General features: G+C 44.0%; 1 protein-coding gene across 2 annotated transcripts; it reads right to left on the minus strand.

The window, feature by feature from the left end:
- Positions 1–4,000: 4,000 nt before the first annotated feature.
- On the minus strand, positions 4,001–11,307 carry LOC124028215 (kelch-like protein 38). Of its 2 annotated transcripts, none has more exons than XM_046340329.1 (8): positions 11,173–11,307; positions 7,791–8,019; positions 7,062–7,211; positions 6,844–6,921; positions 6,204–6,326; positions 5,293–6,057; positions 4,912–5,017; positions 4,001–4,399 (listed from the first exon to the last, which is right to left on the minus strand). In XM_046340329.1, the coding sequence occupies exons 2-8, from the start codon at positions 8,016–8,018 to the stop codon at positions 4,110–4,112; spliced, it is 1,740 nt and encodes a 579-aa protein (XP_046196285.1). In that variant the 5' UTR covers position 8,019; positions 11,173–11,307; the 3' UTR covers positions 4,001–4,109. The 2 variants fall into 2 exon arrangements, with proteins under 2 accessions (XP_046196285.1, XP_046196284.1); XM_046340328.1 differs by having other exon boundaries at positions 7,779–8,019.
- Positions 11,308–11,827: the final 520 nt, after the last annotated feature.

An 11,827-nucleotide genomic window follows, 5' to 3' on the forward strand; every position in this document is an offset into this window, starting at 1 on the left:
GCTGTCATGAGACTGTCATTTACTCAGCATAGCCGTTGGGCTGTCACGAGACTGACCTTCACTCAGCACAGATGGTTGGGCTGTCACGAGACTGTCATTTACTCAGCATAGAAGGTTGGGCTGTCACGAGACTGTCATTTACTCAGCATAGACGGTTGGGCTGTTACGAGACTGACATTTACTCAGCATAGACGGTTGGGCTGTCACGAGACTGTCATTTACTCAGCATAGACGGTTGGGCTGTCACGAGACTGTCATTTACTCAGCATAGACGTTGGGCTGTCACGAGACTGTCATTTACTCAGCATAGACGTTGGGCTGTCACGAGACTGTCATTTACTCAGCATAGAGACAATGAAGTGGCTCAGAAAGGAGTGTTGGCAGAGACGGGGTCATGATGTTTCGATTAATAATGAATCAATGAAGCGAGAGTACGGTGTCGTATTACAGGGGATATGAAATGCTATGTGTTGTGGAACATGAGATGGAGTGTGATGTACTGTAAGGGATTTATTGGGATGTTTATTTAAATGTTGAAATCGGAAATACTATATGCTGTCCTCTCCTCCTCTGTCGTAAGAGATGCTTCTTCGTGTCTAGAGAACAGATGGAATCTGAGCAGCCCATCTATCTCTCAATGAAAGTCTATGACCCCAGTTCAGCTGGTCTCACTGGCCCGCGCTGGTCCTCACAGTGTGACTGAGACCTCACAGTGAGACTGAGACCTGACAGTGAGACTGAGACCTCACAGTGGGATTGAAACCTCACAGTGAGGCTGAGACCTCACAGTGAGGCTGAGACCTAACATTGAGACTGAGACCTCACAGTGAGACTGAGACCTCACAGTGAGACTGAGACCTCACATTGAGACTGAGACCTCACAGTGAGACTGAAACCTCACAGTGAGACTGAGACCTCACATTGAGACTGAGACCTCACATTGAGACTGAGACCTCACAGAGGGACTGAGACCTCACAGTGGGACTGAGACCTCACAGTGAGACTGAGACCTCACAGTGAGACTGAGACCTCACAGTGAGACTGAGACCTCACAGTGAGACTGAGACCTCACATTGAGACTGAGACCTCACAGTGAGACTGAAACCTCACAGTGAGACTGAGACCTCACATTGAGACTGAGACCTCACATTGAGACTGAGACCTCACAGTGGGACTGAGACCTCACAGTGGGACTGAGACCTCACAGTGAGACTGAGACCTGACAGTGAGACTGAGACCTCACAGTGAGACTGAAACCTCTTTATACAGAGAGGAGTACCGAAGAATTTTAAACTAAATTGACTGTCACAGTCATTGTGATAACATTTTATTATTTATTTTTATTCATAAACAACATTACAAAAACAAACACGAAAATTAATATCACTCCAAATTTTAAAAAAAATACTTATATGAGGCGATAGATCTGTCGGCAAACCATTTGTACGATGTCACCACACACAGTGTGGAAGAAACGAAGAAGAAACGCATAAAACAGACTGAACCCTCTCACTCTTCAAATATAACTATGACGGCATTCTTACAATGTGCATATGGTATTGTTAAATCTCATGTCCGTTGACTTGGTTAAAAACTCTCACTGAAATATGACTAGTTCCATCCACGTCGCCTCAGGGGAACGCTATTTATAAATACACACTGAGCGAACAAAACATTAAGAACACCTGCTCTTTCCGTAAACATAGACTGACCAGGTGAATCCAGGTGAAAGATATGATCCCTTATTGATGTCACCTGTTAAATCCACTTCAATCAGTGTAGATGAAGGGGAGGAGACAGGGTAAAGAAGGATTTAAGTCTTGAGACAATTGAGACATGAATTGTGTATCTGTGCCATTCAGAGGGTGAACGGGCAAGAGAGAAGATTTAAGAGCGAGGTTTGGTAGTAGATGCCAGACGCACTAGTTTGTGTCAAGAACTGCAAAGCTGCTGGGTTTTTCACGCTCAACAGTTTCCCGTGTGTATCAAGAATGGTCCACCACCCAAAGGACATCCAGACAACTTGACACAACTGTAGGAAGCAGTGGAGTCAACATGGGCCAGCAGCCCTGTGGAATGCTTTCTACACCTTGTAGAATCCATGGTCTGACGAAACTCTTAATGTTTTGTACGCTCATCATAGTGTTCCTAATGTTATGAATGCTCAGTATAAAGAATTCCTAATGTTTTGCACACTCAGTATAAAGTGTTCCTAATGTTTTGCACATTCAGTATAAAGTGTTCCTAATGTTTTGTACGCTCAGTATAAAGTGTTCCTAATGTTTTGTACGCTCAGTATAAAGTGTTCCTAATGTTTTGCACGCTCAGTATAAAGTGTTCCTAATGTTTTGTACGCTCAGTATAAAGTGTTCCTAATATTTTGTACGCTCAGTATAAAGTGTTCCTAATGTTTTGTACACTCAGTATACAGTGTTCTCAAACAACAGTCACTGAATCATGTTGGCACACGACCCTGGGTTTGTGATGATGCTCAGTATAACACAGGGAACGTCCTTGCTGCCTCATTAGTCTCGGAACCCAGAACCAAATCTTGCGTGCGCTGGCTAGCTACAGTCTGTTACCAGAGACGACTGTCTCACATCATGTTTGGCCTACCGTAGGGTTTGTTAATTGTGCAGTGATGAGTAGTGACTGGAGTTTTACCTCGAAGATGTGCCCAGAGAAAACTCTGGACCCTACCCACTGGGGACAGACATCAGTTCAAACGTCTAGTTTTGATTTGGTTTCAGATGTTAAACTGACGTGAAATCAACGTGAAATCAACGTGAAATCAACAAAACATTTCACCATATCGTTGGATTTATGCTAATAAGTTGTGTGAAAACAGAACCAGTTTTCTACATTGATTCAACGTTATCAAGGTTGAATTTCTTTTGGGGTTGAAATGACGTAGAAACAACACTGTTGCAACCATTTTTTTCCCCAGTGGGTAGTAACGTCATCCGGTCTGTTGGTAACGTGTGTTTGGACTGGTGACTAAACAGTTGGTCATCATGTAGTGTCGTCTTCATATAGTCTACAGGACTTGTATACACCCATAGCCTTCAGTTCCACATAACAATTAACTTCCCAGGGCTTCAGTTCCACATAACAATTAACTTCCCAGGGCTTCAGTTCCACACAACAATTAACTTCCCAGGGCTTCAATTCCACACAACAATTAACTGCCCAGGGCTTCAGTTCCACACAACAATTAACTGCCCAGGGCTTCAGTTCCACACAACAATTAACTGCCCAGGGCTTCAGTTCCACACAACAATTAACTGCCCAGGGCTTCAGTTCCACACAACAATTAACTGCCCAGGGCTTCAGTTCCACACAACAATTAACTGCCCAGGGCTTCAGTTCCACACAACAATTAACTGCCCAGGGCTTCAGTTCCACACAACAATTAACTTCCCAGGGCTTCAGTTCCACACAACAATTAACTGCCCGGGGCTTCAGTTCCACATAACAATTAACTGCCCAGGGCTTCAGTTCCACACAACAATTAACTGCCCAGGGCTTCAGTTCCACATAACAATTAACTGCCCAGGGCTTCAGTTCCACACAACAATTAACTGCCCAGGGCTTCAGTTCCACACAACAATTAACTGCCCAGGGCTTCAGTTCCACACGATAAAATCGATAAAAACATAAAAATATCTCATTTGATTTAAGATTCGCTGCTGGAGAAAGTGTCACCCATTGAGGGAATTTTATGGGACAGGAAATGACATCAGAGATGTTCTTTGCAACATCTGTGTCGGTCAGCGTCACATCCGAGCAGCAACATATGCATAGACAGTATTGCCCTACCATGCAAAAAGGCAATAACTGCTCATTTGGTCCAAAATTAGTTAATGTCATGTTTTGCTTCATTAAATACATTCTTAATCATGTGGACAAGTATCCTGCCTCGGTTGTATTGTGTTCAGGAGACAATGGGGGGTCATGTTAGCCAGTAACTGCATGAAGATACAGTGACACCAAGGTAAATTAAAGGTATTTTTCTCAGTTCCACGCTATGAGCAGTTAATGTCTTTTTTTGCTTGGTCGGGCAGTGTATCATCTGAAGGGGGGGGGGCACACACATCCACAATACACACTCAGGGAGGCTTGGATTTGTTGGAGACACACACCAGGGACAGAGAACCGTGGTCAAACAGCCTGTACGGCAACGTCCCCTTCGTCGTCCACGCGTCAGTCTTCGGGTCGTAGCACTCGAAGCTGTCGGAGTCCTCTATGACGTCGTGTCCGTTGATGAAGCGTCCTCCGGTCACGTACAGTTTGTCGTCGAGCACCGCGACGGCGTGATGCATCCTCCTCTGCTTCAGGTTCTCACACTTCGTAAAGCGGTTGGCTTTGGTGTCGTACGCGATCATTCTTCTGGTGTAGCCTGTAAAAAAAGGACATTAGGGGGGACAGTTAGGGGACAGTTAGGGTACAGTTAGGGGGACAGTTAGGGGGGACAGTTAGGGGACAGTTAGGGGACAGTTAGGGGGGACAGTTAGGGGGACAGTTAGGGGACAGTTAGGGGGACAGTTAGGGTACAGTTAGGGGGACAGTTAGGGGGGACAGTTAGGGGAGACAGATAGGGGGGACAGTTAGGGGACAATTAGGGGACAGTTAGGGGGACAGTTAGGGGGGACAGTTAGGGGACAGTTAGGGGGGACAGTTAGGGGGGACAGTTAGGGGACAGTTAAGGGGGACAGTTAGGGGACAGTTAGGGGGGACAGTTAGGGGACAGTTAGGGGGGACAGAGCTGCTGATAAAGTTGTCTTGACAAAAGACAGAAGAGATATCGAAGATCTCAAAGTCCTAAGTAGACCAAATAAAGTTGTATTTAATTGAAACATTAGATTGTCCTTTTTCCCCCTGACTAAAGCCACAGACCCAGTCTTCACCTACCTCCGATAATGTAGATCTTGTCATCAAGGACTGCTGCTGGTGCAGAAACGTTCTTCACTGTCCTGGTCTCCATCATAGACCACATATTCCTGCCAATGTGATACACCTGGAGAAAGAGGATGGGTTTAGAAGAGTTTAGTGTTTCTGTGCAGATTTGTCCCCCCAAAAAAGTTTCAAGGATTAACAGCAAACTCCAAGACTTCAAATCTTCAGTAATAAACACCCGAGACTTCAAGTCTTCAGTAATAAACACCCGCCACTTCAAGTCTTCAGTAATTCAACACCCGAGACTTCAAGTCTTCAGTAATTAAACACCCCGAGACTTCAAGTCTTCAAGTTCACCACACAACAGCCAACTCAACAGAAGGACATTCTGCCTACCTGTATCATCCTGACAGGGTTCTGCATCGCGTCTTCTCCCCCGAACATGTAGATTCTTTGATCGTTAGCGGCAACCGCCGGGTGTAGCACAGCCGTCGGCATGGGAACCATAGCCTCCCATTGGTTGAACATACTATTGTACCTTTGCACCGTGTCGCACACCTGCTTCTCCGGCCCCAGGCCCCCCAGGACGAAGATAAAGTGCAGGTAGGAGACCGACTGGTGGGCGAAGCGAGGCTGGATCATGGGCTCAGTTGTCCTCCACTGGTTGGTCTTTAGAGACAACGTATAGACAGTGGTGCTGACCACTCTGTGCTTGGTGTTCATGGTGAGGCCTCCCAGGACATACAGGATACTGTGGATACAGACGTAGGAGGCCTTATAGAGTCGCAAGGGCAGCTTGGCCAGCCACTGCCAGCGCTGAGTCCTCTCGTCGAACAGCAGTGCTTCGCGGGACGTCTGTTCGTTGTTCTTGCGGCCGCCAACGAGAACCAGGGTCTCCCGGCAGGTGAAACGCCGCGGGGTCACCCACAGGGGCTTGAGGTCCGACCCACACTTAGTAGTGATGGAGAACATGAGGCGTCGGACGGACTCGATGACCTCGGTGCACAGGGTGGAGGACTGGACGAGGGGGTCGCTGGCGATGAATTGGAACAGGTAGGTGGGGTGGATGTAGCGCAGACGCACCTTCCTGAAGAGGTCGGAGATGGCGCCGCGCCGGGAGAACGGGTCGTGGTGGATCCACGCCAGTAACGTCTCGAACACCTGTTTAAAAAAAAAAAAAAAAGCTGTTTTAATTTCAACGCTTAGTTCTTAAACATCCATTGATAGTTTTAACTTTGTTGATGATGCGTTGCTGCTTTTAGTGGCCGTTGTTGTTGATTGGGTATTTATTTTTAGTATTACCTTACCTGCTCCTCCTCAGCACAGAGCCAGTCATCCTCCAGGTAACCCATCAGCTCAGGTAAGGAGAGCTCACACAGGTCCTCAGAGGTAGAGACGTCAGAGAAGCTCTGTACTGCCATCTCCCTGGCCTGGAATCAGTCAATGAATGAATGAATGCCATTGACGATACACATGGGCTGAGTCCGAAATAGTACCCTTTTCCCTAATTCCTTTGAGTACACTACTTTTAACCAGGGCCCCTAGGCTGCCAAGTGAACTAACTACACCAGGGCCCCTAGGCTGTCAAGTGAACTAACTACACCAGGGCCCCTAGGCTGCCAAGTGAACTAACTACACCAGGGCCCCTAGGCTGTCAAGTGAACTAAATACACCAGGGCCCCCAGGCTGTCAAGTGAACTAACTATACCAGGGCCCCTAGGCTGTCAAGTGAACTAACTACACCAGGGTCCCTAGGCTGCCAGGTCAACTAACTACACCAGGGTTCCTAGGCTGCCAGGTCAACTAACTACACCAGGGCTCCTAGGCTGCCAAGTGAACTAACTACACCAGGGCTCCTAGGCTGCCAAGTGAACTAACTACACCAGGGCCCCTAGGCTGCCAAGTGAACCAACAATACATACTTAAAACTAAATCAATTCTACTGACCTTCTCCTTCAGGCTGTTGCAGTGTAATATCTCTGCCAGTCGCTTCATGCTGAGGCAGTTGTCTGGGCTCAGCTGCTCCTGAAATATATTACATGTAAAAAATGTAAATGTCTTTCCCCCAGGGACAAAACACACATGATTAATCCTATTAAAGTTTCAACATCAATGTGAAAGTGCCAGAGTTTAAAGCCACAGGAAGCTAATTTGTCTGTGGTCACCTGCAGAAAAGAGGAGCAGGCCTCGAACAGCCTGGTGTACTGGAGCATGGAGGAAGCCTGCATAAGGGGCAGTACTATCTCCATGGTGATGGGGATGACCCCTGTGTAGACGTAGTCGACGATGTCACTCAGGATGCTGGAGGTGATCCCCTTCAACAATAACCATAATAATAGTAATAATAATAACAACAATAATAACAATAATAATAACAATAATAACAACAATAATAACAATAGCAATAACCATAATAATAGTAATAATAACAACAATAATAACAACAACAACCATAATAACAATAACAATAATAATAACAACAATAACAATAATAACAATAATAATAATAATAATAATAATAACAATAACAATAATAATAATAACAATGACAATAATACTAATAATAACAATAATAGCAACAACAATAAGAATAAGAATAACAACAATAATAACAACAATAATAATAACAATAATAACAATAATAATAATAATAATAATAATAATAATAATAATAATAATAATAATAATAATAATAATAATAATAATAGGGAGAAAGATTATATTTGATTTGTACAGCGCCTTTCGTTGACAGGCAGAAACCACACAGCACTTTATATAAAAGCCTTCTCCTGTTTCAGTAGAGTGAGGCAGGACACTAGTCTAGTTTTACAAAAAAAAAAACATTTTGCTTATTTAAAAAAAAAAGTGAAACAAGCCTCTACCTTCAGATCCACCTTCTCCTGGTTGGTCTCTCTGAAGTGGTGACAGAACATGGCCGTGAAGTAAGGACTGCTGGAGGCCAGGATGTTACGGTGGCAGGGGATCTCTGTGTTATCTGAACAGAGGAGCACGTCGGTAAGGATCCTGGTCTGCCTCAGACGGTTCAGCTGCAGTAGGAGGTCGGACGACTGTTCCTTGTTCCTGTAGTGGAACACATCTACGTGTGGTTTTGATTGGTCCATTCTGAGGAAAAAAACGGACATGGTTTGATTTGGGAGGAAATGGATTCAATTTGGGTTTTATTTGGGGATTTTTTTTCTCTGTAGAGGTGAGTGTGTATAGTTTGGTCAAGTCTGTAGCTCAATTGGTAGAGCATGGCGCTTGTAACGCCAGTGTAGTGGGTTCGATCCCCGGGACCACCCATACATAGAATGTATGCACACATGACTGTAAGTCGCTTTGGATAAAAGCGTCTGCTAAATGGCATATATATATATATAAGTCAGTGACATGAATGATTACAAATCCTCGGTCAAAAATTATTTCGCTAATATTTGAATGTTTTCTCAAATCACACACATATTTCCTGTAGGATCCAAGGCTTAGGTGTTTCCCACCTCCGACTCCATCACGATCATAAATACCTCAAATTGCATCTAGAATGTGTATCTTCAGTAGCACGCTGTTTTCTGCACGGAGAACTTCCAACGCAGATAGCGTGAGGCTCGTGATCAACATTAACATATTATAGTAGTCCTGTCATAACCCAGCTTGGGGTCGAGCACCACGTCCTGGACTCTACCAGCATTGGGACACAACACATTCACTAGAGCTGTTATCAGCTCACTGGGTTAGGATGGTCTGATTACCCTGTCAGACACCCTCTCCATTTAGTCTCATGGACCAAGACACACCAACAATACAACGTGTTATTGGTTAGGATGGTCTGATTACCCTGGAGTCAGACACCCTCTCCATTTAGTCTCATGGACCAAGACACACCAACAATACATCGTGTTATTGGTTAGGATGGTCTGATTACCCTGGAGTCAGACACCCTCTCCATTTAGTCTCATGGACCAAGACACACCAACAATACAACGTGTTATTGGTTAGGATGGTCTGATTACCCTGGAGTCAGACACCCTCTCCATTTAGTCTCATGGATCAAGACACACCAACAATACCGCTATGGTGATTTTTCTGCAGTCTGAAGATATAGTCTGTAGTTATATAGTCTGTAGTTATATAGTCTGTAGTTATATAGTCTGTAGTTATATAGTCTGTAGTTATATAGTCTGTAGTTATATAGTCCATATAGTCTGTAGTTATATAGTCTGTAGTTATATAGTCTGTAGTTATATAGTCTGTAGTCATAGTCTGTAGTTATATAGTCTGTAGTTATATAGTCTGTAGTTATATAGTCTGTAGTTATATAGTCTGTAGTTATATAGTCTGTAGTTATCTAGTCTGTAGTTATATAGTCTGTAGTTATATAGTCTGTAGTTATATAGTCTGTAGTCATATAGTCTGTAGTTATATAGTCTGTAGTTATATAGTCTGTAGTCATATAGTCTGTAGTTATATAGTCCATATAGTCTGTAGTTATATAGTCCATATAGTCTGTAGTTATATAGTCTGTAGTTATATAGTCTGTAGTCATATAGTCTGTAGTTATATAGTCTGTAGTTATATAGTCTGTAGTTATATAGTATGTAGTTATATAGTCTGTAGTTATATAGTCTGTAGTTATATAGTCTGTAGTTATATAGTCTGTAGTTATATAGTCTGTAGTTATATAGTCTGTAGTTATATAGTCTGTAGTTATATAGTCGGTAGTTATATAGTCTGTAGTCATATAGTCTGTAGTTATATAGTCTGTAGTTATATAGTCTGTAGTCATATAGTCTGTAGTCTCATAGTCTGTAGTCAGTCTATAGTCACAGTCTGTAGGTATAGTCTGTAGTTATATAGTCTGTAGTCCATATAGTCTGTAGTTATATAGTCTGTAGTCATAGTCTGTAGTTATATAGTCCATATAGTCTGTAGTCATATAGTCCATATAGTCTGTAGTCATATAGTCTGTAGTTATATAGTCTGTAGTTATATAGTCTGTAGTTATATAGTCTGTAGTCATAGTCTGTAGTTATATAGTCTGTAGTTATATAGTCCATATAGTCTGTAGTTATATAGTCTGTAGTTATATAGTCTGTAGTTATATAGTCTGTAGTTATATAGTCCATATAGTCTGTAGTTATATAGTCTGTAGTTATATAGTCTGTAGTTATATAGTCTGTAGTCATAGTCTGTAGTTATATAGCGTCTGCTAAATGACTTAAATGTAAATGTAAATGTATATAGTCTGTAGTCATATAGTCTGTAGTCATATAGTCTGTAGTTATATAGTCTGTAGTCATAGTCTGTAGTTATATAGTCTGTAGTTATATAGTCTGTAGTTATATAGTCTGTAGTCATATAGTCTGTAGTCAGTCTATAGTCACAGTCTGTAGGTATAGTCTATAGTTTTATAGACTAGCTCCTGTCCTGAGCTGCCAGAGTCGCCCTCCTGTCCGGGGCCCGCTGCGAGGGTGCCCAGTCCGGGGCCCGCTGCGAGGGTGCCCAGTCCGGGGCCGCTGCGAGGGTGCCCAGTCCGGGGCCCGCTGCGAGGGTGCCCAGTCCGGGGCCGCTGCGAGGGTGCCCAGTCCGGGGCCCGCTGCGAGGGTGCCCAGTCCGGGGTCGGCGGCCAAGCCTGAGTTGGAGCAGGGTCCACGTCCCGCACCAGAGCCGCCATCACAGATAGATGCCCACCCAGACCCTCCCCTATAGGTTTAGGTTTTGCGGCCGGAGTCCGCACCTTTGGGGGGGTATGTTTGTTTGGCGTAATTTTGTTTAAAATAAAGAAACCACGCTGCACCTTGGTCCTCATCCTTCAATAGCCCGTGACAATATTATTTCTATTCGTTTGATATGACTGTTTACACACGGGCAAACGTGTCAAGTGTCCATGGTAACAACCTCAACCTGACCTATAGCAGAATGTGGGTCAACAAGCTCTCCGCAAATCAACGAGTTAACTGTTTTAAATGAGAAATCATTAGCTTGATATAATAGTTACAGTACAGTACATTATTCAAACACAGATTACTACGGTTGATATCAACTTGTTATCGTTTTCTCCTAACCTAAGACATTGAAAGCAGGTTGATGAATCAATCAGCAGCTAGTCAGATTACTACACTGGATCGTTCACCATTCAACATCATGTTAGAATAACTCTGGTTGTTTTTTCATCTGATTTATGGGTAAATGTTGATCATTATCCATGTTTACAGGCAGCTACATTCAGCAGGTCAACCTCTACACCTTCAGTACGACACACCTTCCTTCCCTCCTTACCTTGTCTCAGTCTTCTAATGCGTCTGATGTAGGTGTCCTTTCACTCAGCTCTGCTATCAGCAACATTCACCCAGTCATCTCTCTCTCTCTCTCTCTCTCTCTCTCTCTCTCTCTCTCTCTCTCTCTCTCTCTCTCTCTCTCTCTCTCTCTCTCTCTGTCTCTCTCTCTCTCTCCCCTTCTCTCTCTCTCTCTCTCTCTCTCTCTCTCTCTCTCTCTCTCTCTCTCTCTCTCTCTCCCTCTCTCTCCCTCTCTCTCTCTCTCTCTCCCTCTCTCTCTCTCTCTCTCTCTCTCTCTCTCTCTCTCTCTCTCTCTCTCTCTCCCTCTCTCTCTCTCTCTCTCTCTCTCTCTCTCTCTCTCTCTCTCTCTCCCTCCCTCTCGCTAGTGGTTCTCTATAAGTGAAGGAGGGGCTGTTTGTAGAGAAACTGTTCTGTGTTTGTTGTTATGGTCTCTTTCCATGAGGTCTCTGGCTCTGTGTACATTCCTGTTTAAATATAGACCCCACTCTTTAGCAACACCCCAGCAGCCTAGCATGTGACTGCCCTTCTCTCTCTCTCTCTCTCTCTCTCTCTCTCTCTCTCTCTCTCTCTCTCTCTCTCTCTCTCTCTCTCTCTCTCTCTCTCTCTCTCTCTCTCTCTCTCTCTCTCTCTCCCTCTCG

This window comes from Oncorhynchus gorbuscha, unplaced genomic scaffold (genome assembly GCF_021184085.1).
Source record: "Oncorhynchus gorbuscha isolate QuinsamMale2020 ecotype Even-year unplaced genomic scaffold, OgorEven_v1.0 Un_scaffold_3858, whole genome shotgun sequence".
In the NCBI taxonomy this organism is placed as follows: Eukaryota; Metazoa; Chordata; class Actinopteri; order Salmoniformes; family Salmonidae; genus Oncorhynchus; species Oncorhynchus gorbuscha.